Source organism: Pogona vitticeps, chromosome 5 (assembly GCF_051106095.1).
Source record: "Pogona vitticeps strain Pit_001003342236 chromosome 5, PviZW2.1, whole genome shotgun sequence".
Taxonomy (NCBI): Eukaryota; Metazoa; Chordata; class Lepidosauria; order Squamata; family Agamidae; genus Pogona; species Pogona vitticeps.
This window is the reverse complement of record NC_135787.1, coordinates 143,951,516-143,977,181: the sequence shown is the minus strand read 5'-3', so window position 1 is coordinate 143,977,181 and position 25,666 is coordinate 143,951,516. Positions and strand designations below refer to the sequence as shown.

General features: G+C 39.0%; 1 protein-coding gene across 18 annotated transcripts in view; it reads left to right on the top strand.

Moving 5' to 3' along the window:
* GRIP1 (glutamate receptor interacting protein 1) overlaps positions 1-25,666 on the top strand; it is a 377,681-nt gene that overhangs the window by 232,630 nt on the left and 119,385 nt on the right. For 5 of the 18 annotated variants that reach the window (XM_078376907.1, XM_078376906.1, XM_078376904.1 and 2 more), the window contains exon 1: positions 277-1,047. The exons of the other annotated variants lie outside the window; for them this stretch is intronic. In XM_078376907.1, the coding sequence (XP_078233033.1) occupies positions 993-1,047 (55 nt within the window). In that variant the 5' untranslated portion in view covers positions 277-992. Of the gene's footprint in view, positions 1-276; positions 1,048-25,666 lie in introns of those variants that run through there. 18 annotated transcript variants of the gene reach the window in all.

Genomic DNA, 25,666 nt, shown 5'->3' with positions numbered 1-25,666 from the left:
TAGCTGGTTTGCAAGGTTGAGGGAAAGTTACTCACGTTCTACCTCATTATTTTATGAATGAAGCATAAATGGCCAAGTTAATTTGCTTAGCTGAGATAAGAGGCTATAAAATACTACAATAAATTTAGTAATATGGAACCATGTGTTAGGTTTGGTAAGATTATGGTGGATTATTTATGAAAGGCTAGAGCGATAAATGTGTGGTCCCAGTGAGAGCTTATGTTTTATTCTTCTTCCTGGAAATATCCTGACTCACTGTCTGTTGTCTGTGTATCATCATTAGGCTTCACAACTGCACCTACTTGGAAAGCTTCCTATTCTTCTCTACAGCATGTGGGTTTCTTTCTCTTTTTTCTCCTCCCTCCCCCTCACTCTCAGGAAGAGCAGAGCATCTTCAGCTACGGAAATGATATTTAAATTGAAAGACAACTAAAAATGCTAGCATTTGCAAGGAAAAAATGATAATGATGTGCGGTTGTGTGTGTTGTTATCCGTTAAGCAATACTAAGAGAGAGTTAAATATCTGAAGGATTTGAGGAGGGGGGAGGAGGAGGAGGAGAGGGAGAGGGAGAGGGAGAGGAAAAATCCCCTGATTGTGCTGAAATGCATGGCCCTTTGCCTGGAACAGAAGCTCAAGCACACTGCACAGCATAGGAGTCTCTGGGAGAAGCTGTAGCAGAGCTGTTTTTAGTATCTTTGCTTGGATCTTACACTATTCGATGCCTTGCAGCTGTTAAAAGAAATATTGCTTTTTTTAAAAGCCATTGATCTGGCGCTGGAAGCAGTGGTGATAGTAGTAGTAGTACTGAATGACACAGCTTTGCTGGATGACATGGAGCTGATCTCTGCATCAGCCAAGAAGAATTAAGCTTTGTCACTCCCCACTGGGACTACCTTTCTTCTGGTATGTGCGGGAAGAATTCGTATGCTTCTGGTGCATCCGACAAAGCAGAGCCTTGAGTATACTTTGCCTCGGAAGGCAGTAAGCAAGAATGATAGCTGTCTCTTTTAAATGCCGTTGTCAAATTCTGAGGAGACTTACTAAAGGTATTGTCTTTTCCTTATTATTCATTCAATAGCTGTATTGCAGCATTCCATAAACACAGCTTAATGATTTTACTTCCAGATATGACTGCCTCTTTTTACTATTTATTACCAGATGACAAAGAAGAACTCTGTGACTGCACACATACGCACACGCATAACACTTACACAGGTATCGGTAGAAGGCTTGAAGCCTCATGCTGTGTTCACATTATGGCACGATGCTCCTTTGTGATTTTCAGATGATATCATGGCTCAAAGGAGAATTCGTTTTCAAGTAAAGTGCTAAAGTTATTATGGGATATTATTGGTTTGTATTCCTGTCTACTGGACAGCAGAAGTCTTGCTTGTGTTACCATGTGTTATGTATTACTAAAAACTGCTGAGAGGAAGATCTTGGACCTCAATGAAAGGTGATGTTAATTCACATTGTTGATATAGTCAGCATCCTGGGATGTTCTTGAGACACATTATAAAGGGTTTTTCTCTATATGTTAAAGTGTCTGACAGCTTTAGACTCAGAGACAATGATATTATGTTGTTGTTTCTCATGCTCCTATCGTCGTCTTCCTCCTCCTCCTCCTCCTCCTTTTCATCATCATCATCATCATCATCATTGGTGTCTTGGCTAAATTAGTAAATGGATTATTGATGGGGTTCATTAGCTTGATCATGATGCTCTTGTTATTTTCATTCCTCAACTATTAAGATAACATATTCAATTTTTATCTCAAAACTGTGAGATACAGTACTATTAAATGTTACTGATCAACATTCAAAATATCTGCTCTTGCATTTTATAGAATATAATGCATTGTTTTAATTCTTAGTCACATCATTCAAATAGCCTATATTAAATGCCATTGAAAATCCAAAGTGTAACAAATAACTATACAATGTTCTAAAATAGCGGTGGAACTTTTGTTACTTCTGGCTTTTGATGATACAATAACATCTTATCATGTGCTTGGAAGGAAATAAAGGCTTGCAGGTTAGAGAAGTGATATATGAAAGCACTGTGAAACAGTGAATTACGATTGCTGTGCTAAATAGCAATGGACCTGCAAAAGTGCTAATGAACTTGTCATGAAGGTCTCTGTTTGAAAAATTAGTTTTCCTTCAGTAAGCAGTTATATAATTTGTACTTAATGTTGCTAAAACATGTAGGAAGGTTGGGCTTTTTTAAGGACCTTCAAGAGTAAGAAGAGATTTGTTATAAAGTTCAGTTGCTTGATAATACAGGGTAAGTATCTATTAACTGATACATCAAAGCTGCTGTCCTACATACACTTACTAGTACTGAAGATTCATTTAATTCAATGGGGCTTCTGCAAATAAGTTAAGGATTCTGCTGCATGTAGTTCACGTGTTTCTTCAAGTAAATAATATGCTGTGCTTAGATTTTCAGTAAATGTAAGTTAATTTATTTCAGACATGGAACTATTTTCATTTTTCTGCTAAAACTGTTTTTCTTTGGGTTTTGGATGATGAGAATTTGGCATTTGAACATAACTTATCTATTAATGCTGCAAAATTTACATGCAGGTTACTTAAGAACATGCAGTCATTTGCACTCGTTCTGTCACAAAACATGAGAAAAACTTTGCTTCACTCCCTAATAAGGAGAACACATGGCGCTGGCACTAATAGCCATGCACTGGGGCGGGGGGACGATTTTGGCTCATTCTTGTTAACTACTGCTGATGTACAGTGTCGATCTGAGAATTGTGACAAAGGCTTTTCTTCTTGCAGTTAGCCAAAAATATAAACTGTTGGATAGCTCAGTGGTTTAGGCATCTGATTCCCCCTGTGGCTCCTTGACAGAGGTTGGATTGATGATCCACAGGGTCCCTTCCACCTCTGCTAAGATTATTATCATGCTGTAATCCTGCTACATTGAGATGCTTATATAAATTCACAGTTGCATTGGTATTTTTTTAAACATTCCATATATGAAGTCAATAGACAATGGACCTTAGTTTTGAATGTTGTCTATGTTCAAGCTCGGGGGGGGGGGGGAATCATATTTTAAATGTAATTTTTTTCTTAATGTTTTGACATTTATATTCATATTTTTCACAGAAGATTGCAGAAAATCCTGGTTGTTTCCCCCCTCCCCCCCAAAAAAGGCTTTTTAAAAAATCAACATGCCACATTGGGCTCTGCAGGCCTGACGTATCTACATGGTCTTGGCCTTCATTTGGGATTAAACCAATAGTAATACAATACAAAGTAAGCAGGGACAACAACAACCATATGAATTTGCCAGATACCACTGCATTTCTTCCTTGATTTTCCAAGATCTTTTTTTTTTTTTTTGCTGAAAGGGAGGGGTCTAACTGCTTTTAAGTAACAATTCTATCATACAGCGGTCCCTCTACTTACCTTCCACTTAACTGAGACTTACTGTAAGCAACTCAACCTGTTGAGATCTGGCTATGGTGTAAAGACTCCAAAAGAGGCAGAACACACAAACACACACACACACACACACACAAACAAACACACACACACACACACACACACACACACACACACAAACACACACTTGCTATCACCTTCTTTGTTCATGTTTTTTAAGGCCTCTAGGAAGATCTTTTTGGGATAGTAAAATGTTTGAGCAGGTAATCATCCTGAAGGTGTAGGGAGGATTGTATTGTTTAATTTAGAAGAATAATGGGTGTAGGTTGTTTTAGTTGATCTAACCACTTAAAGATCTGTTTGTCTACTTCAGGGTTATCTACACCAGTGGTTCTCAAACTGGGGTTCCCAGATATTCTTGGACTTCAATTCCCAAAAAGCCTTCACTACTTGCTATGCTGGCCAAGATTTCTGGGAGTTGCAGTCCAAGGACATCTGGGGACCCAGATTGGAGAACCACTGATCTACACTGGCTCTTTTGGTGTGAGCTGATTTGGTCTAAATAGGTTCACTTCAAATTTGGGGGAAGAGCAATATGTCATTTGGTGCGATCCTCAAGTGATCCTCGTGCTCCTTCCACTGTCAACTGAACTCTTATTCTGCTTCTCAGTGGAGTGGCAGGGAAGGGAAATTATATTTTTTTTCTGTGCTGGACCATCACTGATGCACTGATTCAATGAAATAAATTTTTTTAAAAAAATTTGCTTTATGTGCAGTACCGACAAGAAACTGCCTGCAGCCAGCAGTATGAAGTACAAGGCAAAAAATAAAAATCTAAGTGGTATCAGCAGTGGTCTAGCCAACATGAAAAATGTAGAATAATTGCACTTCCCCCTGCCCTTCCACTGAGGAGCTGGGAAAGTGTTAAATTTGTCAATTTTCTGAAGCAGCTTGTTTATTACGCCACTTCAGGATACTGGAATTTCAAACTGGAAGAAATTGCTTTTTTTGATTGAACACTTCAGAAACAGACTAAACTAGGGCACAACAATCTGCACCAAAAAAAAAGTGGAAGCCCCTGAGAGGTGCTCAAAAAATGTGGGCTGGGATGCCCTGAGGGCAAATTGGGGCAAATTGGTCTGCTCCAGAGATTAGGTCATGTGGACACAGGAAAAAAGAAGCAAACCATCTTTCGCAGTGCACCACTGAATGAGCTCATAGTAATTTAGCCAGGTGTCTGCTTCTGTGAGGTATCACTGTTGATATAAGGACTAGAAATGAAAAGGAAAAGGAAAGAAGGAAAAAATGTTTGACTAACCAGAGTTCACTAGAAATTTGATTGGAAATCTGAAATAGTATATCTCAAGAAAACATTGTGTAAAAGCTTATCTGTGGATCTGACAAAGTAGGGCTTATTTGTATTATAGGTATTTGCTTTGCTGTGAGAAACACTGTTTGATTCTTTCAAGCCTATGAATTGTTCACAGATTGCTCAAGCACATCAAGGGCTGAAGCTGGATGAAAGATCATCAAGAGCACTTGGGAAATTGTGAAGGGCTCTTAACTCAGCTTCCTTGCTTTTTGGGGGAAAGTGATCATAAAGAAAAGAAGATGGCCTTCTCTAATAATGCTAAAATGAACAGAGCATACACTTTGTTGTGAATGCCCCTAAATAGTTTGTAAGGTTGTGTGGCTGGCATACAAGGATACAAGAGATCTGTTCTGCTGGCCTTTTTTCTCCCACTGTTGACAGTCAAACTATAGCGTGTGTTCCTTCTTCCTTAAAACAACAACAACTTACTGAAGCCACACTAGAACATGAGCAGAGCTTGAGAAGGTGCTCAAACCCTTTTCCTTAGACTATTGGCCCAGTCACACACCTACAACTTTTTTTTCCCTATGGGGGAAATATAATGTCCTGTAAGAGGCAAAGTTGTTTGTGTGTGTTTTACTTGGACAAATGATTGACTAAATGGCTCTGAAGAATTAAGCCATTTAATTAAGCCCTGCTTCTACATTTCTGTGATGAAGTATTGTCTAAAGTAAAAGCACGTGGAGTTTTGTTTTTTGTTTTGGTCTTTAAAAACATTCAACTTTACTTTGATGCTGAACTGGAAACAGTATATCCCCGATTGACCCTAAAACACTTTGGTATTCCTTGTGTGTACGTATTCTTCAGGTGGTTCCTGTTTGTATTTATGTTTGCTTGTTTGTAGTATCATAAAAGCCACTCTATTGTTGATGGTTTAAACTGGAATACGGTTTATTGAACTGTGTTGTATACATTGAAATGAACAAAACCTGAAATAGTTATAATTTTTATTAGAACTATCACCAATGCCAACTCAAAGTTCTAGGTTTGAAAGCATGTAAATGCGAGTAGATAAATAGGTACCACCACGGTGGGAAGGTAATGGCGGTCTATGTCTAGTTACACTGGTTACATGAGCACGGAAACTGTCTTCGGGCAAACACTGGCTCTATGGGTTGGAGATGGCGATGAGCACTGCCTCCTGGAGTCAGACATGACTGGACGTTTGTCAAGAGGAACCTTTACGTTTACTTTAAACTGGGATACCGTGTAGTCCACATCTGAACTGTACACATCAAAATGAATAAAACAAATTTGAAATAATCATAGTCTTTATTAAACCTGTCACCAATGCCAAATCAAAGTTCTAGGTGTCACTAGATTCCACATCAAACTGTTGAAAGCAAACCAGCATGTGACTTAGGTGGAGAGCATTTTCTGTACCTTTTCTGTACTTGAAGGCACACTTGTGTGAAGACAACAGTTCATCCATTACTGATTAATCAGTGATAATATATGAAAGGACAAAAATAAGTTCGAGACTGAAATGTTAGTAAATGAGCTGCTATACCACTCAACTGATATCACTAAGGCTGCATCTACACTGGCAAATTAAATTGAAGCTATCTGGTTTTGTTGTGGCTTGATTTGCAGTCTATTTTATGCTTCTATTTGGATCAGGTGATTATACAGAGGCTGTGGATTGTTTCAGTGCCAGTGCCCACACTGGCCCCTCAATTCAATGCAGTTTGTCCATGTCACAGCCCACAATCCTCCTTCCTTTGATCCCACCCTTTGCCAATCTCTGGACCTCACCAATTCTGTCTTGGTGAGCTGGGGTGGGGGTGGGGATAGTTGTGTTTTAATTACTCTTAGCAGCCCAGAGGAGTGCTTACACACTCGATGGGTGGGGTACAAATGTAATGAATAAAATCGTCAATCAAACAATCAGTCCCCAGCTCTCCTTTTATTGTTCACCCTAAAGGGAGTGGGCTGTTTAAACTGCTGCATGGTGTTAGGGAAATGGGACAGTTTTCCAAAGTTCTCCATAAGGAACAAACACACATACCCCAGAAAAACACTATTCTGCTGTAGTTCGTCAAAATTGTTTCTATTTTCTATTGATTTTTATCTTTTTATTATTATGATTTTGGCCCATGCAGCACTAAACGAATATATCAGTGCAGTGATAAGATGATCTAGTGCTAAACTCAGTAGTTTAAATAAATAAATAAATACTTTTAGGGAAGTATACTTTTAGGAAAAGGTCATCATGCCCAGCTTAATACATCACCTATAGTCATGCACTCCTTTTGGACAACTGATCCCACAGGTGAAGCACCATTCAAATAGTTCTGGCATGAAAAATATCAAAGCCCCTAGTGGCAGGAGAAAAACTCCACTTTGGGCTGGGCTTTCCCCAGATTTTATTTTCCTATAGATTTGAGGTAAGACTGCCTGCTTAGCTATTTTGTGTGTTGCTCACAGTGCCCAAATATTGAAAAGGGTTGAGGTTACGTTGCTTAATTTCAACCCACATCAGACTAGAGAAATATATTTTGTGACATGAAGTTATTCCTCTTAAAAAGAGAAAGACATTCTGATAATTCTGTGTAATATCATGGAAAGTCTGGCAGTTTATACTGGGTGAACATGCTAATTTCATGGTTGGCAATAAGCCGCATCACTGCAAATGGATGATGCTAGTTCTGGAGTCAAAGGAAAGTCTTAACCCATGGAAAGCATATTTCTTTTTTCCTTCAATAAAATGTGTGTTTGCTACAGTTGTCATAAAAAAGGGTAGAGTATGGTTCCTATTAAGACATTAAAAATATCCAAAAGTATATTTTGCATTATACATCACGCTTTGAATATTATTACATGTAAACATCCTTTCATTCTGAATATATGTCATTATTCCGGCTGGTAAAATATTCTGAGTATATTTAATAAGTGAAGTGGTTAAAATGCAGCTCTAAAACCTCATTTCCCACCCAATCCCAGAATAAAGATGCGAGACAAGAATGTTGGATTAAAATGCATGCCACACTGTATTTAAAAGAATCTGCATTTAGCCACCAATTGTCTCATTATGTGGCCTGCTGTAGTGCGGAAAATGGTGACAGGTAGGGGTAACCAATACCCCTTGCTCATCAAATGGGTGAGTCCCTGGCCCCGGGTTCCAGCAGTCTAACAGACAGCAGGAACCCGGCCTGCTGCTAATAGACACCCCCAGACCTCAAGACATCTTTATTTGATGACTGTTGGTCTGGAAGTGGCCCAGCGCATCCTTCCCGCACCGGCCCTGTAATCGCACGATCCGCAGAACTGCGAGGTCGGATGCGCTGTTGGCTTACCTGAAATTACAATTGGGACACGCCGAAAACACCTGTTTTTCCGCACTACCCGCCATAGCATAGAGACTAGCCTAGCTAAGTCCCATGCCCGCCACAGAGCCGCTGAAGCTCAAGAAGCAGGCCCCTCCTGATATCATCCAGAAATATGTCCAAACCTGCATCAGACAGGTGGACACCATCACTGTGAAACAGAGCAACATTGCTCAGTTGGATCCTGTGGTGACAAACCACTGATCCAAATCCACCACTGCAGACACGTCTACACACTTCACGGTTAACATGGCGCCGGGCCATGATAATGTCAGCAACGCTCAGAGCGCCCCGCCAAGCTAGCTGCGGGATATTTGTGGACCACACGATCCGCATATCAGGATACCTGGCATCCAACCTTTTCAGGTCTCATAGAATGTCCAGAATCAATGCCTTGCCGGGAGCTCGAGGCAAATTGTTGCCGCCCAAATGAATCAACAAGACATCTGGCGGGGACTGGTCGAATGCCATCAACCGAGCAAGCTGGATCCAAAGCAAGCCACACATGCCTCTCCAAGAAACATGAGCATGGGCCCCAAGTCCCAAGTCAGTCTCCAAGTGGGACTTGGCAGCATAACACTCTGCCCAATAAACAAAGCTATGGCCGACGATCATAAAGTGTCTTCGGCCTCCAGTCCCCGTGGCACCTGAAACAACATAAGAACTCCTGCCTACAAATTAGGTAAGGTTCTGATAAACCCTTATGTGCTGTCCACAAAAAACTTGGCAGTCACCAGGCATCCCTCACAAAATTGAAGTGATTTCCCCCCCCAGATATGAGGAAGAATACAGTGGTGCCTCGCTATAGCGAAACATCGCTAAACGGAATAAAAAAAGCCATAGAAACGTTCCTATGGCTTGAAAACTCACCGTTCAGCGATGTTTCTTCATAGCGCCGCCATTTTCGCACCCTCGTTAAGCTAGGGCAGGGCGCGAAAATGCGGCGCGGACCTTCTGGCAGCCATTTTGGAACCGCCAATCAGCTGTTCTCCCCGGCTTCGTTATGCGAAGATCGCTAAGCGAATCGCTTAGCGATCTTCGCAAAGCGAAAAAAACCCATAGGGGCCATCGCTGAGCGAATGCTCCAGCGATGGCCCAGAGTGCCTCGTTAAGTGATTTCATCGCTCAGCGAGGCACTCGTTAAGCGAGGCACCACTGTACTTCAAAAGAAGCAAAATAGTCTAGTTTAAAAAGGGGGTTAGTGTGAGTAATTGCAGTTTGCTGTCCATTGAACAAACCTGTTTAGACAAGTATTCAGCACTTGCTTTAAAGAGCTTTTTGTGGTTAGCTGTGGAAATCATGATGGTGGGCACAGATGACCCCGCAGCATGATCTGGAAAGGGACTGACTCTTAGACATGCTGAAGTTGCCAATTTTGGTTTAGAACATGTTTGTTTGCATATTACAAATTAGGTACAAAGAGACTGCAAAGGAGAAATTGTAAACTGTTATATTTTATAGCTGCAAGCTTCAAATGATAGTCCAGTTCAAGCATAATGGTAAATTATAGTTTAATGTCAAACCTGCTTGACTTTCAGGGTTAACTGCTCTTCCTTCTTGTCCTCTAAAAAAAGAAGCTAAAGCTTTCTGTTCTCAAATATCTACAATTTGCTGTTGCATCTACAACAGGTTGCACTGTGGCTAATTTAAACGATGATTCTTTGAAACAAGCCAAGATCAAGTCATGACTTTAAACTACAACTTTTCTATACTGTCCTCCTCCCATTTTGGCCTCCCTCCATTTGCATTAAATTAGGCCGATGACCATATCCAGCCTTAGGACAACAGATTACTTTGGCAGTAAACCAATGTTTAAACTAGTAGTTTCCAGTCCAGTTGTTAAGGCAGAGGCTTGTTAGTTTGAGGCAGCTGCTTCCAATTTTCTCCTCAGTGTTGTCCCAGTGGAGAATAAGTGAGTGGGGAGCACTGGCATTGAGCATTTTTTGATTGAGCAGGCTTGTCCCCATGTTGCTGCAGCTGTGACTATTCAAGGTCTATTATCAAATATCACTGTAATTATTGTGCAGAGGTAGGTTCATTTCTTCTTTGAGAATGTTCATGTTACAGTGCATCATAAAAGCTGTTAACATTTGGAGATGAAAAGCAAATGGCTTTCTTGTGTGAGTTATGTGTTTGTCTGGAGAACAATATAGGTTTTTATGTTCTTCTAGCTTTTCCTGTTGTTTCTCATGAATTACGATTCCAAGACGTTACAACTTAACAGCAGATTTATACGTGTATATTTTGATTGGCGTATGGTCTACTTACACTATGTTTAAATGCAAACATATAATGTAAATCAAACCTTATTGTGTTCAGAGTGTCATAGGACCCATACCTTGGAAGTGTCAGAAAAAGATGATGTCCTAGCAGCATATAATGAGAAGCACAGTGAGGTTATGGCTAGTGAAAAACAGACAAGATAATAAACAGAATGTAGGCTACAAGGCTTCCTTTTATGACCAGTGCAGATGGAAAAGCACTTCCCCCTAAATATGATCAAAGAGTTCCTTAAAACCAAAAAAAAGGAGGGGGAGTTGAAAATTACTAAGGCACATTAAGCATACTAAATCTGCTTCTTTTCTTGGTCACAGAAAGTCCTAAATAGCAATTATAGAAGAAAAGCTCTCGGAAGGAAATTAATCTCTTTTGTGTTCATACAGCTGTCAAACCACTGGCTTTAAAGCTCTGGTATAACCATTTCTTTAGTCTAAAGATCTGAGTCCCGGTGGTCAAGGTACTAAACATCTACTCAGTAAATACATGACTCTTTAGGAAAATATTGCTTTGTTCTGAAGATATAAGCAAATGTGCTAAGTTTTACAAGAGAAACTATGACTATTGACAAACTGTAAGCTGATACTTTTTAATATTTAAATAAAATATATTTCTGCAGTGTTATGAACAGCCTGAATCAAGCCTGAATATAAACAGCATACTCAGCAGAAGCTTTTGAACCCTGCTCTTTGATCTCACTAAACTCCAGTCCTTGGGTATTTCTATTCCAAGGCAATCCACTTTACTATTTTTATCTCATTGCTGTTTAATTATTATAATTGGCTCATTATTATTCTGAAAACCCACAGTGAACTTTTGTCTGGGTCTTGGAATGATCTGTTTTGCTGCAAATACATACATCAAAAGAATTGATTTGCAAATCTAGACACTTTGCAGTGCTGATGGACAGCTTCTGGTGGTCCCAAAGCCTGAAGATGAAGTAGTAAGTAACAAGATATTTGGGTTCAGCTAAGAAATCTTTCTAAATACATTAGTCAGAAAATCAGATTTTGTGGAATAAATTTTGATTCTCTCTCTCTCTCTCTCTCTCTCTCTCACACACACACACACACACACACACACACACACACACACACACACCAATCTTTTCTTTACATTTAAGTTACAGAAAAAGAGTGATTCTTCCTTCGGACTGACCAGCCACTGCTATTTAAAAAGCTTTGTAGAATACCATTAAGCTAAGTGTAATGAGATTTCTATCACATATTGATTTGGATGGTATTCGGTATGATTTCCTTGTTGTATGTACCTACTCCAGTTTTCAGTCTTTCTGTATTTTTTTTTCTTTAAAGCCTGTATGATATGTTTTGATCATATAGTTCTACTATATCAGGCAAAATCTAAAGAAACAAAACGAAATGAAACAAAAATGGGTAGCATCTTAAAGACTAACTATTATATTTTAATGTAAGCTTTTGCGGACACGTCCAATTCATCAGACATATGGAAACAGAATGACATTTTGGACACTGGACACTGAGTTTTAAGCCCATTGGAACACATTGAAAGGTTTTCATTGTGTTTCAATGGGCTTTTTATTTTCGCTTTACGATGTTTTTGCTTAACGGCAATTTTCCTGGAATGGATTATCGCCGTTAAGCGAGGCACTACTATATAGCCCAAATTCTGCAGACCAGCCTGGCACAACCTTAACCCACAAAAGGAACAAATTACACTTACCCTCTTCTCCATAGCAGCTGCCTTGGTTGACAGAATGGAAGGTTCTGGTCTCATACTTCAGTTAGTAGAGTAATGGCTGTTCAGCTATATCAGTGTATAATGCAATGTCAGGCAATGCCTGTTTGAGCAAAAAGGTCTTTATCTGCCAGTGGAGAACAGGGAAAGCCCCCCCCCCCCGGAGAATGTTCCAGAGTCTAATTTTATTAATCCTCCCAGCAACTGGAAACATCTTCTTCACCTACTTTGACTGAAATATATGAGCAACCAGGAGTACCTGCCTGCTGATCTTCATTCAGCAGTAATAAATATCAGGGGGTATTTTTATTTTTTTTTTAAAAGTACTTTACAGTGGTGCCTCGCATTACGAGTGCTCCATTTGATGATGAAATCGCATCACAATGAAGACTTTGCGATCGCAAAAGCTATCGCAAAATGATGTTCCCTATGGGGGAATTTCACTTTACGATGATCGGTCCCCTGTTTTGCTAACCGATTTTCGCAAAGCGATGATTTTCGGCCAGCTGATCGGCAGTTTCAAAATGGCTGCCAGGTGAAAAACATGGTTGCCCGTTGTTTTCTGTCACAGATTCCTCACTGCACGGGCAGCGAAAATGGCCGCGCTATGAAGAATCTTCGCTGGACGGTGAGTTATAAGCCCCTAGGAACACATTAATTGGGTTTTAATGCGTTTCTATGGGCTTTTTAAAATCGCATGATGACGTTTCCGTTCGACAGCGATTTTTTCGGAACAAATTAACGTCATCATGCGAGACACCACTGTATTTTAAAGACATATTAATTTCCCCCTAAAATTCAGACTGCAACATTAGTTCCGTTTGCCTCTTCTTCTTATGAAGATATTCATGTTATTAAGCTTTCATTTAAAGGTGGCAAGATGGTTCCTGGATATATAGCTTTAATGAATTCACTGGGGATAACAGGTTGGCAGGTGAGCTGGTTTGGATTTTCCAATGGATTTGGAATAGTATAAGAGTAGGTGTTAAATGAATACTGTCTCACTAAATAGTTAATTTCATTAGAATGTCTCTTCAGCTGTTAATCAGTTAGCTAATTTACGTCTATGTGATACTCACATTGAGTTAAAATAAATCCATTGTCACACCTGTATTTTCTTCCCCTCCCTTATGCTGCAGTGTGCCATAACCTATGGCAAAAAGCCTTAACTTTTTGAGGGCTACGCACCTGGATTAATTTGCAGATTTGTATCCTCATTTAAAACACATCTACATAAAACTGTGCTCCATTAAGTTGATTTTTTGTATAATATTTACTAGTCCTTGCCTACTTGATTTAAATTCTTGATTTCCTTATCTAGTGACCTTTAGGTTTCCTTGATATCAGGACAGTTTTTCTCCTATTATGATATATCACGAACGTCAAAAGAATGTTATGTCTGGCTAGCATTATAGGTCACCACAGAACATTTACCTGACCTTCTGAATTAGTCATTTTATGAGCTCTGGTCTTTTACATTGTTCCTGTGCCCCTGAGGCTGGTCCCTGCCAGATGGTCCATGTAATTTTTATAAATATTGTTGGTTTACTCAACATGGATAGAATTATCATATATATTAAACAGTAAACAGCCATATCGTACTTAGCACTAACATGATACTGTGTGTTGATGAGTGCTTTTAGGAAACAGCAATAAACTGTTTCTGATTCATGGGTTTCACATATCTTTGGAAGCAGTTGGATGAAAGAGATGCTACTTTGACAGTTTAAGAGACAGAACAATTCTAGTAACCAATAGCAGATATATACTCAAAATGATTTGTTATCTTGGAGACTGAAAAAGCAATCCTAAAAGTGTCTATTGAGAATAAAGTCCCACTGACTTCAGTGCAGCTTACTTCTAAGTAACAATATAGATTTGCCAACTAACCTGTTTTATTGTGCAGTGGTTTTTCACTGGCAACAGCTAACTTCTTCAAATGTATGAGATGGAAAATTGAGAACATGATTTTTCAAAAGATGGTAATAGATATAGATTATGTTTCCGCATTTATGCTTCTACACTTACGTATCTGAACATTTAAATGCCAATTCGCACTTTACATTTTATAGAAAACCTTTGCATTGAATTAAAGTTAAATAAAGTGTAGCACATGATAATGATTAATCACTGGCTATTACCTGAAAATACCTTTGTCTCCCACTACAATAAAGCTTAGTTCAGAGAGAAACACAGATGGTCCCGTTTTAAAACAAAGTGAAATGAAACATCAGATCATTTCATATGTAATTGAAATTCCGAACCATGACATGCAAATCAGTGGTTTTTATTTTGTTTGAAGGTTGCAGTGACCTTTTCAAGTTTCAGGAAGAAACTATTGTTTAATTACTTTGTGTTTGCTATGGAAGTTTGCAGCAAACATTTTCAAATTTCTTCCAGTTTGGATTGTTTTGGGAGTGCATTTTTGCATTTTTCCTGTTCTGGTCCTTTCATTTTACACAAAAAAGAGTGCCTCTTTTGGATCATTCATTTCACATTTCCCCATCTGTGTTTTCTAGCACTCTAAAAGCCCTAAAGAACACTTTTATGATGTGGCAAACAAACACACACACACACACACTCAAAAGAGAAACAGAGGAAGGGCAACAGAGAAGCAAGGAGCAGTATGGAAGAGAAAAATAATCTTCAAACCTATGCAGGCATTTGTTTAGATTATCACATTCAACAGAACAGTATGGATTCAATGCCACTTACCCAGCACAATAGATCCTCAGGGCCTGGGCAGCACAACAGAAAAAAGGGAAGTAGCCAGCCAGCCTCGCACACAGAGACAGCCGCTCATCAAAACAACAACACCAAGAACAAAATAAGAAATTTCTCCAGCTGTGTCCAACTGAATATAACAACCACCCCACACAGTCCCATGGCGTACTGGCATAGTCATAAAGTCCAACTCACAGGCCACATACCTCCACCACAATAACAAACAAAACAATATCCCAAAATTCACCTATATACCCATATTTAATAGAATTTTAAAAAATAAATTAACCCAAAAATGTTTTAAAAAATAATTCAAACAGGAAAACCTCCTGTCCACAAGTACACAGAGGAGAAAATATCAAAAAAGGTCCCTCTCCCATAACCAAAGACAAGGAAACATGCTAATAAAAGCAAATAATACATTCAAAGCCACCTCAAATCAAAACAACTAGAATATAGGAAGATTTGTCTCAACCACCTTCACTTCTCTTCTTTGAATCCAGCAAGCAGGCTAGGCCCAGGCAGCAACAAAAATAAGCTGTGAACAGAAAGGGCCAAAAACACAAAGAAGGGGGTGGGGGGGAAACAAAGGCGGGAAAATAATTCCCAAAGAAATTGGGGAAGGCGGGGAATCCAAATAATAATCCAAAAGACACATGCTTACATGGGCTGGGTGCCTGGCAGCAGCAAAAATAATCCAAAGAAATGTGGGATGATCCTACCCAAAAAAAATCAAGAGAAGAGGTGAAAAAAGAGAAAGGATCCAACATGGAGATACAACAGGTAAAAAAGCGAGCAGCAATCCAACATGGAGCATACCAGGAGCTTAGCATACAGTAATCCTACAAGGAATGGCTGGTTTCCAGGCTGTTTTATACATTCAAAATTCCCTTCCTCAAGCATTGGTTGGTACCAAATGCCCTTGGATGAAAAATTTCTCAGATAGTTTGACAGTCAATGGCTGAAAGAAAGGGCGCCAAATCCTACACGAAAGAAACATGAAACTTTTGTGCACCCTTTGTGAATAAACACAAATCATTTGTGTTTAAGAAGGTTTCTTTTGGCAATCACTGAAAGAGCACAAATTGCATTAAAGAGAGCCTCTTTCATGTTTTGGGCTTTCATTTAAACACAAAAATCTCATTCCTAATGTTTAGCCTTGTCTGCACGCTGTGCTGGCAATTGAGCTTTGATTATTCATCTAGTCTTCAAAAAAATGCTAGTAACAGAGTAACAGAGAACTACTACATTACATACTACATGCAACTTGCAGAATTGTGGGCAGCATACAAGTGGAATGGATAAATAAATAAATAAACTTTCTTCCAGGGCTATAGATGCAGGCCTGCAGTACAATTCCCTCTGAGCCAAGAAAAGAAAAGAAAAGAAAAAAGAAGGAAATGGGGAATCTGGAGTTTAGGGTCCAAATTTGGGGGAGATGTTTCAGAGCAAGTAAGTGCACAGCACCTGAATGCCATACATACTTGAGGCAGAACTGCCAGCTTTTATTTCCTGGTTTTATTCAGTTAAAGTGCTAACTCTTCTGACTATCATAAATTGAGAAGACTTTAAAACCTACAGTACACACTCAAGAAGCTCAGCTGCAGTCATTAATATTTCAGCTTTTCTTTTTTTAAAAAAAATAGGAATGGTTTTGGTTTTAGTCTTGAGACCACATGGTAATGCAAGATCAGAAGCAACTCAAGCACTCATTTTTTAGAGTGTCTGCATGTGTTTGCCAGCCAATGTCTCCTAAGTGTCACTGTGGTGAGAAAATGACATTAGAAATAGCCATGATTTACAGCTGAAAGTGTGCAAATGTTGTGGAAAAGTTACCAAGGCAGACTTTCCATGTTAAATCTGACTGCAAGGAATCCCGTGTTTAAATCCATTTTAAAAAGTGACCAAGCAAAGCAAGTTGATTTCTCTAACTTTGGAGGGTCTCAAGATGTTCATATTAGTTACGTTCACCCTTCCAGTCAAGGACTCTGTCTAAAGCCTGCTTCTGGCCTGAGAGCCATCATCTTCCCAGCAGTAGAAGCTGCTATAAACCCAGTCACTCAATACTGTATATTCCAGGATCTTAAGAAAAAGTCCTTTCCAGGCTCGTACCAGCATTCCTTCCAACAGGAGCAGTAATGGATCAATCTGAGAGCTTCTGCCTGTTCTGTCTAGAGGACATTTGTGTGTTATGTGATCTTACAGTAATTAGATGGGACAAGAATGAGAAACTTCATTCCTGCAGATGTTCTGAAATTCAACTCCTGCAAGACTTAGCCAACATTTCCAGTAGTAAGGGATTGTGTGAATTGCAATAGAGTATATCTGGAAGGTTCCTCACTCCAACACATAGTCTGGCCTTCAACATATAAATTTAGCCAACATGTATATTTCAGAGAGAGCTCCCTGGTGGTGGTTGTGTGGTTTTCGGGCTTTTTGGCTGTGTTCTGAAGGTTGTTCTTAACGTTTTGCCAGTCTCTGTGGCCGGCATCTTCAGAGGACAGGAGTAGCACTCTGTGCTCTCTGGTCCTAGAAAATAGTATTTTGCTCATCATTTAAATTGGGAGTATCACAAACTTGTGCACTGCTGATTTGTAAGGAATCAGTCATTCTTTAGGCTACAGTCTTTAAACTTTGCATCCTAAAGGTGGCAGCAATGTTGGGCCATGTTTGTTGAATACTGAAACTGAAGGTGTTCAGGCATGATTCTTGTTCAACTCTCCTCTCATGTGTAAACGTTCTACCATGATTTCTCCTGTCATCCTGATGATGTTATCTCTCATCCCAGTCTCTCCAAACGCAAACTGGCCTTTCGGATTGCACCTTCAGCAGCCAGGAAGAGGAAGTGATCCAAACCAAGGGGTGTAATAGTGGTGAATCTGGTGGGGAAGCCAATAAGCTTTGCCAGGACAAAGCATGGAAGCAGACAGGGGGAAAAAATACTCTCTACCATATCTTTCTTTCCAAGGGAACTAAAGTTTTAGCACCAACCACTCACCATGAGGACATGGGTCTCTTCCAAAATGGTAGGAAACAGTAAATACTAGTAATTAGAGAAACAAACATTCTGCCTGGAAGAGCCCTGAAATGAATTATGAAATTAGGATGGATTTTACAAAACAATATATTTTGCTTCCAGAGGCTTGAACAGAGAAATTAATTTTCCAGAGAATTACCAAGTTGGACAAATGCATGTATCCCAAGGGCAGGACATACATCATATAAATGCAAAATTTAAAGATCATTTTAAAAGTCTTGACTCCCAGTGTTGTGTGAGAATAAAAAGCAAAGAAGAAAACACAGCTCAGTGCAATTGTTTCCCTTTTAGCCCATGAACAGAAATGAAACAAATGAACAAACCCATCTTTAAAACTCGCCATATCACAAATACTCCCTCTTCCTGGTAAATACTGCTGTAATAGAAAAATGGTTGCTCAGGTAGCAACATGTTGTTTGGAATTTTTAATTTGTAATTTTCATGTGGAATTGTCAGATGTAGAGGGGAATAACACAATACACCTATGCATGCATGGACACTATGAAGCTGTGACAACTTTGAAAGCATCTTAGAAAGCAAATTTCTGTCCTTGTGTTGCCAGTGATATTGTCTTTCCTCTTTAAGGATATCATTGCCCACATTCTTCTGAAGGCAAAAGAATAGCCTGCAGTGCATGTAAAACTCTCAGGAATGTTATCTTCTCTCTCTACCAAAGAATTATAGTTTGTGTGAGAAACTGTGCTCCCATGGCAGGGGAAAGACCAGCCTTATAGTGTCCCACTGAGCACGGAAGGAGCAGCCATCCTCATCCTCACCACCCTCACTGAAAAAAATATTCTGCCAGAATTATTGCCTTTCGCTTCATTCCTCATGCCTTTTTCCTTGAGAATGGCATCCCATGGACTGGAAACTGAAATAAGGTTTCTTTTATCTTCTGGTCTCTATATTGTCCTTTGAAAATATGATGTTATAAAATTATATTTACAATTCTTTCATATGTTCACAGTAGTAAAACAAAGAAAAAATGACATCATTAGAGACTCTTATGTCCCTCCCATACAGTATTCTGGAATCGAAATGCCTTGTTGTCTTATAATGCTTTATTTTTAAAAGCCATGATATATAATGGACTTTAAGAGGCTAGTATTTACCCTTAAAAACATTTGAAAAATACTAGCATGGTTGCCAAAATGCAGATTTTTAAATTAGGTTTTAGAGGCTGTGTACACCCCCTTTCCTCTAAATGGGAGTCACACATCTCCCTCTTTTTCCAAGGTTTCCCCACTGTAGCAAGATTGGTCCCATCCAGTGTTGCATGAGACATCCCGTACCATTGATGGAGTAAGGTCAAGACAGGGATAGGGACTCCCTCTCAGGCCCAACCCAGGTTGCACTGGTGACTTGACTCTGACTCAATTTGGGGGTTTCTGGGGTGACTTGCAACTCCACTTGCAACTCAGGTCTATTTGTCCACATCATGTTGTCAAGTCCCTGTGAGCCTGCTCCTACCTACCTGCCACCACCACCATCTTCAAAACTAGCCTGTTGCCTCCAAAAGAAGAGAATAGTAAACCACTTTGGAGTAATCTCTACCTCGAAGACCCTGAAAAGGATCACCATAAGCCAGAGGTTACTTGAAGACACATGATTAAATGTCAGAGAACAAAACTGAATCATGTAAAATGACTCATGATCTTGTAGTAGTATCTGGCAATGATGGAACCACTTATAGATAGAAAGTATCATGGAGATCTGCAATCAAACATAATTAAGGTAGAGGAGATTAAGAAGACATTTATTTGTCATTGCACTCACAAGTGGGTGCAACGAAATGAGGTGCTCTTCCCCAAGGTAAAACTGGACAACACCACTACAAAAAAAAGTTAAAAATATACACAACACTCACCATACAAATATAAATACCCCGTTTCTCCCAGCAATTAAAATTCCACCAAAAACTTATGACCCCGCATTTAAACTCAATACTGCACTTGGGTAAAAGCTGTTCTTGAATCTGCTTGTCCTTGCTTTCAATACCCTAAATCTCCTACCCGATGGTAATACTGTAATTTAAAGAGCTGATGTCCCGGATGAGAGGAGTCTTTCAGTATGTTAGATATCTTCCTCTTACATCTGTTCTTATACAATTCTTCCAAAGAGAGGAGTGAACAGCCAATGATGTTTTGGGCCGTCTTAATCACCCTTTGAATTGCCTTTTTCTCTGCCACTGTGCAGCTCGTGAACCATACACAGAGACAGTAGGATAATATGCTCTCAATCAAACTCCGATAGAAGGTGGTTAACAAACTCTCAGTCAATTGCTGCTTTCTAAGAGTCCTTAGGAAATACAACCGTTGTTGCGCCTTCCTGATTAACGCAGCAGTGTTTGCACTCCAAGTCAGGTCATTTGTTATGATGGTCCCAAGAAACTTACATTCAACCACCTGTTCCACACAAACTCCATCTATATACAGTGGCTGAATGTCTGCTCTTTTTTTCCTATAGTCCACTATAAATTCCTTGGTTTTTTGGATGTTAAATAGAAGATTGTTTTTTTTTTTTTTTTTGCACCAGCGGGATAGCTGTAATACCTCATCCCGATACGCAGACTCATCATCCCCAGAAATAAGTCCTACTAGTGTAGTGTTGTCTGCAAATTTGATAATTCTATTACTGGGATGGTTATTGGTGCAATCCGATGAATAAATGGAGAACCGTAGTGGACTAAGGATTCCAAAATTCCATCATGAAGTACAGTATGATGAACTCTATTTGAAAGATACAAAGGAAGTTGTTAAAATTCCATTCATTTTAAAATTAGATCAGATGCATCATAGGCATTGTATTTCAATGAGCATTTTTGCATACATAGGAATTATCAGTAATGAAATAAAGGGAAGTCTTTTTCATCTGTTTTCCCCTGTGATTTAAAAGAAATCTCAGAATGGTAGTTAGTATTTGCCTAAGGCGTTAAAGAACAGGCATACAGCAAAATATTACCCTCATTTCTGGTGAAATTAAAACTATAAAACAAGGAGCTGTGCCCCCCCCCTTAGAATATTTTTCATGAAGAAATGATTATGAATTTTCCACATAGCAGTCTGTATAATGGAGCTGCTGTAGGGAATGTTGCAAATTACTTTCCGATGTAACTGTAATAATGATTTAAATAATTCACAGTGTCATGAAGAAGCTAAATGCTTTGTGATGGGGGGAAAAGGTTCTATAAGAGAAACAGCGATAATGTTATGTTTTGCATTTACATTTCATAAAACAATGTATTAAATAATTTTGCTCTGACTTTTCCATTCTGTAGCCTTCTGTGGTATGTGTGTGTCTATGTGCACACATCTTTGTGTGCCAAAAATCAATTCTAGTGAAAGGAGTTTCACTCACCTCCTTGTGTGAGGCATGTATTACATCTCAATTGCAACTTAGGGCCTTGTAAAATCCTTGAACACATAATTTATTAAGAATAATGAGATCCCCACCATGAAAATAAATGAATCATGCTGTAATAAGCATTAGCATTAACTATTCTCTTCCAAATCTCAAACAAATAACATCTGGTCTTATTGTTACCAGCTAAGCACTAGATTGATGAATCAAATTGGGCTATCATTCATATTATATGTCTATAAGAATATATTGATTTTAATATCTTTCTTAACAGATGTAGGGCACAAGATATCATGTAATGAAGCCAGCTCGGAAGGTGCCTAGATGTGCTTTTATGACTGTCAATTCAGTTGAGCTTTCAGTTGCGATTGGAGTTTTTACATATATTAGTGTTCTTTGCAGAAACAGTGTCAAGGATATTCCCAAACTAAGATTTGCATTTTTAACTGTGATCATACTGCTGGTGTAAAAAGAAGAGGTAATCATGCAGGTAAAAGAAAATTTTGGTGAAGAGTAACTAATGGTAGCTGAATATCATTTTTATAGTATAGATGAAATGACAAGGACCATTAATAAACTCCACATGGCAGTTTCCTTTTTCCATTAATTATGAGCTAAACAGTTACAAACAATTATTTCAAAAATTGTGGTTCAGCTTTTTTTTAAAAAAGTCTGTGTGGGCACAAAAAACTATGTATATTCCGAATAGGGATACAATTTAAAAAATATTGTAGCCAAAACCAGACTTTTCTGATTATGCCTTTCTGCACCAAGACTTCAAGGTTTTACAGGCAGACTGTCTTTGTGGCTGCTCCCCAACTTTAGAGTTCCTACTGCTCTGCTCAGTGCTTCAAAATCTCAAGCCCTGTGAACTCCATTTTCTACCCATCTGTTGGCTAAACTGCTTTGGTGTCACAAAAACATTTGACCGCTGAATATAATGTATCAGTTGAATTATAATATACAAAATAAGGAAAGCTGGTCAACTGGGAGTGAAAGCCATACATGCATTTAGACTGGGAAATTAGTGAAGGGTCCCTCACACCCACCCACCACCTCTCTCTTTTCCGGATGTAGTAGAAGGAAACAGAAAATCTGCCTTGTCAATGAAGCTTGAAAATTCAAGATTTCTGTATCCTCTTATAGTACTACAGGCAGAAGATCAGTGTTTTCCTCTGAATCTGGGGAAACCTTGGGTCCCCAGATGTTCTTGGACTACAACTCCCAGAAATCCTGGCCAGCACAGCTTCTGAGAGTTTTAATCCAAGAACATCTAGAGACCTAAGGTTGGGGACCATTGTTCTAAATGAAACTGAATCTAGTTTAACAATGTTGGAAAGAGGTACACTTGTGAAATACAAAATGTGATCCAATATTGATCAGAGCTGAGAATCACCACATATGTTGGACCTTTGACTTTTCTAACTCATAGGAACAACTAGGAGGGACTCACCATGTGGGTAAGGGGAGTGCCAAAATCCCACCATATAGGGTAATTGCTGGCCAGTCTCCAGTATTCTATACTTTTGCAGCATGTTATAGTTTCTCAGCTCCAAGGGTTTCTACATGAGAGGGGTTATCTAGATCCATTTCAGTGTGGCTTCAAGACTTTTTTATGGAACAGAAGACGTTTTGGACATTTTGGTGGATAACCTAGCAACTGGCAGCTCAACAGAGGGGATGCAGCCTTGTTAGATCTGATGAACATACTGGTGGCTTTTAATGCCATGAACCATGGTATCCTTCCAGGATCTCTTTGTGATGAGTCTTGGAGACGCTATTTGACAGTGGCTCCAGCCTTTCCTGAAGGGATCAATTTAGGAGGTAGCATTCAGGGAGTCTTGCTTGATGCCCTGGCCATTAGCCAGGATACAATCCTGTTCCCCCATCCCATTTAACATGCACATGAAACCACTGTGAAAGGTTATTCAGGGTTTGAGTGTTTGGTGCCACCAGTATTTAGGTGACACTTGACTCTATTCCTCATTTACTGGATACCCTTTTAGGGTCTGCCACCCTCATAGGCTCATCAGGTAAGGATGTGAGAGAGGCATTTCAGTGGTATCTCCCATGTTATGGAATGTCCTTCCATGGGAGGCCATGTTGGCTCTCTGATGTCCTTCAGGTTGCATTTCTCTTTAGGCAGGAATTTAACAGTCAAACTGGAATATTGGGCTTTAGGTGGGATACTGTGTATTTTTACTACTTTGTGTGTGGGCATGTGTATGTGTGTGAGTGTTTTAAGTTTTTAAAATTTGTTTTTAAATGAACAGTCCTTTGATATTGTTAAATGCTTAATTGCTTTCCAAAATTTCAAGATATTGTGTATTTAACTGAGTATTTAGTTTTACCTGTTTTAAAATATATGAGCTGTCTTATATATCTGCACTGAAAGAAGGACAGCATAGAAATAAAATAGATAAACAAAGAGGAAGTGAGGGAATACCCATTATTAGACCAATTAATGCTGAATGAACTTGAGGTTCAAGTTACCCTGAACTATTTTTGTATTATAATTTTGCTTAATTCTCAGTGGATCATATTGAGGTCTGAGAGAAGAGTAAATAGAATGTAGCTAAGCATCCCTGTGATATATGAATGTTTTTTTTCAAATGTGCTATGCTTATCATAATGACACTTCACTAGTAACATTTAAAAAAGGGGGTTGTGAATAAAATCATTAAAGATACTGGAATTATGTGCCTAAGGATATATTAGCTTTGCTTTCAGCTTACATTTTACTTTGTGGATGTGGTAGGTGTGAGCTGATGCTCCAAAGCATTTAAACAAGAGGGAGAATGTGTGCTTCACAATACCTATGGGCATTATTAAATATGCCTTCTCATCTTGAAAAATGATGGCAATTCTTATAGCATTTTGGGGAGATTTTGACTGGAACAAATTAAAATGAAAGCAAAATTTTCATTCCAGGTCTGCATGTATTCACACTCAAACAGTGTGGATGCAGGTTTGCTGGGAAAAGAAGTACAAGGGATTTATACAGAAATAGCCATGTAGCAGACATTGAAACCGGAGACCATTAGAGATTTAAAAAGATCTTCCCCTAAACTGCAGGAAATTTTAAGTAAAAGCAGTCTTACATTTGCAGGAAGAGGGTCCAAACTCAAATTTGCTAATCCCCTTCATTTCTGTTTTTTTTTTTTTTTAAATTAAAGCAGCATAAAGAATAAAAGTGACTTCAGGTAGAACCATGAAGAATTTCAAAAGGATAGGAGCAGAACTTGGGGTATAATTGAATGTGTTCTGTGCTTTTAACTTGTATAAAAGTGGGATGTGCCCTAAAGGTGCTCCTTGGAAAAAAATTAGCAGAATTTCAGAAGGTTAAGTGCAGGAGATAGGAAAATGTGATGATGGGAGAAACATAGAGAGTTTGTTGCTTTCTGCTCAGCTGACACTAAAGCTAAGGCAAGTGTGACAGGATGGGCTTGCATAATAGATGTGGCAGATACAGTGGCAAAGTAGAAGGACTGGAATCTCCATTTTTCAAGCAAGTGCCAAGTGCTGAATCTCCTCCGGACACCACCAAAACAGTTTTAATATTCCTGTTCTTATACAGAGAAGCAAGAGAACACACCAACTCTTGGTTAAGTCCTGGAGTCTATGGATTCAGCATTCCACTCCCAGAACACTGACATTGTAGACCCCAGATGTAACAATTAACTATAATTAGAAGCTGCCAATCACAAGAGCATTCCTTCTTCTTCTTCCCACTTTTTCCTTCCTGGAGTTTTCCTTGTATGAAGAGGTTGGAAAGAATTATATCAATCTGAGAAAACAACCTGTCTGCATCTTTGCACCCCTCCAAATGCAAAAAACAAAAAACTAGCTGCGGGTGTATTTAGATAGAGATTCAGTATTCTTCAGAAGAGATCTGCTCTGAACCAGCCTAATTTGATTCTAGATTCAGGATTCACCCATATTTGGCATATTCTACTTGTAACAACAGATCAAGGCTTCTATTGAGCTACATATTTTATTTGCAATGTTATATTCTTATATGATCGAGAATTTATTTTCACATAACCTTTGAATTTAAAAAGTGTTAATAAAACACCGCAATGTTAAGATAAGAAGAGTAAATATCGTATAATGTATCTCTGGCAGAGAAGTAGCATTGTACCAAGGTTTACTTATTCACATATATTCCTTTATTTTGATTTTTGTAGGTGACTTAATCCCATGGAAACTGATGTAGAAAACAGTACAATTGAGAGTATTTACTGAGAGGCAGTCCCTATTTCAATTAAATTAAGCGAGCCATCGGAGATGCTAGACAGCATAGGAGAAGTCTTGAATTACCAAAATCACTACCAATGGGATGATTTTAACAGCTGCACTGATTTTCGAAATCTAAAGGCTCCTCTTCATCCCATGTCCTCAAAGACTTCCCCATGGTGAAAAGGATCCCAAGGGAACCTCAGGATCTTC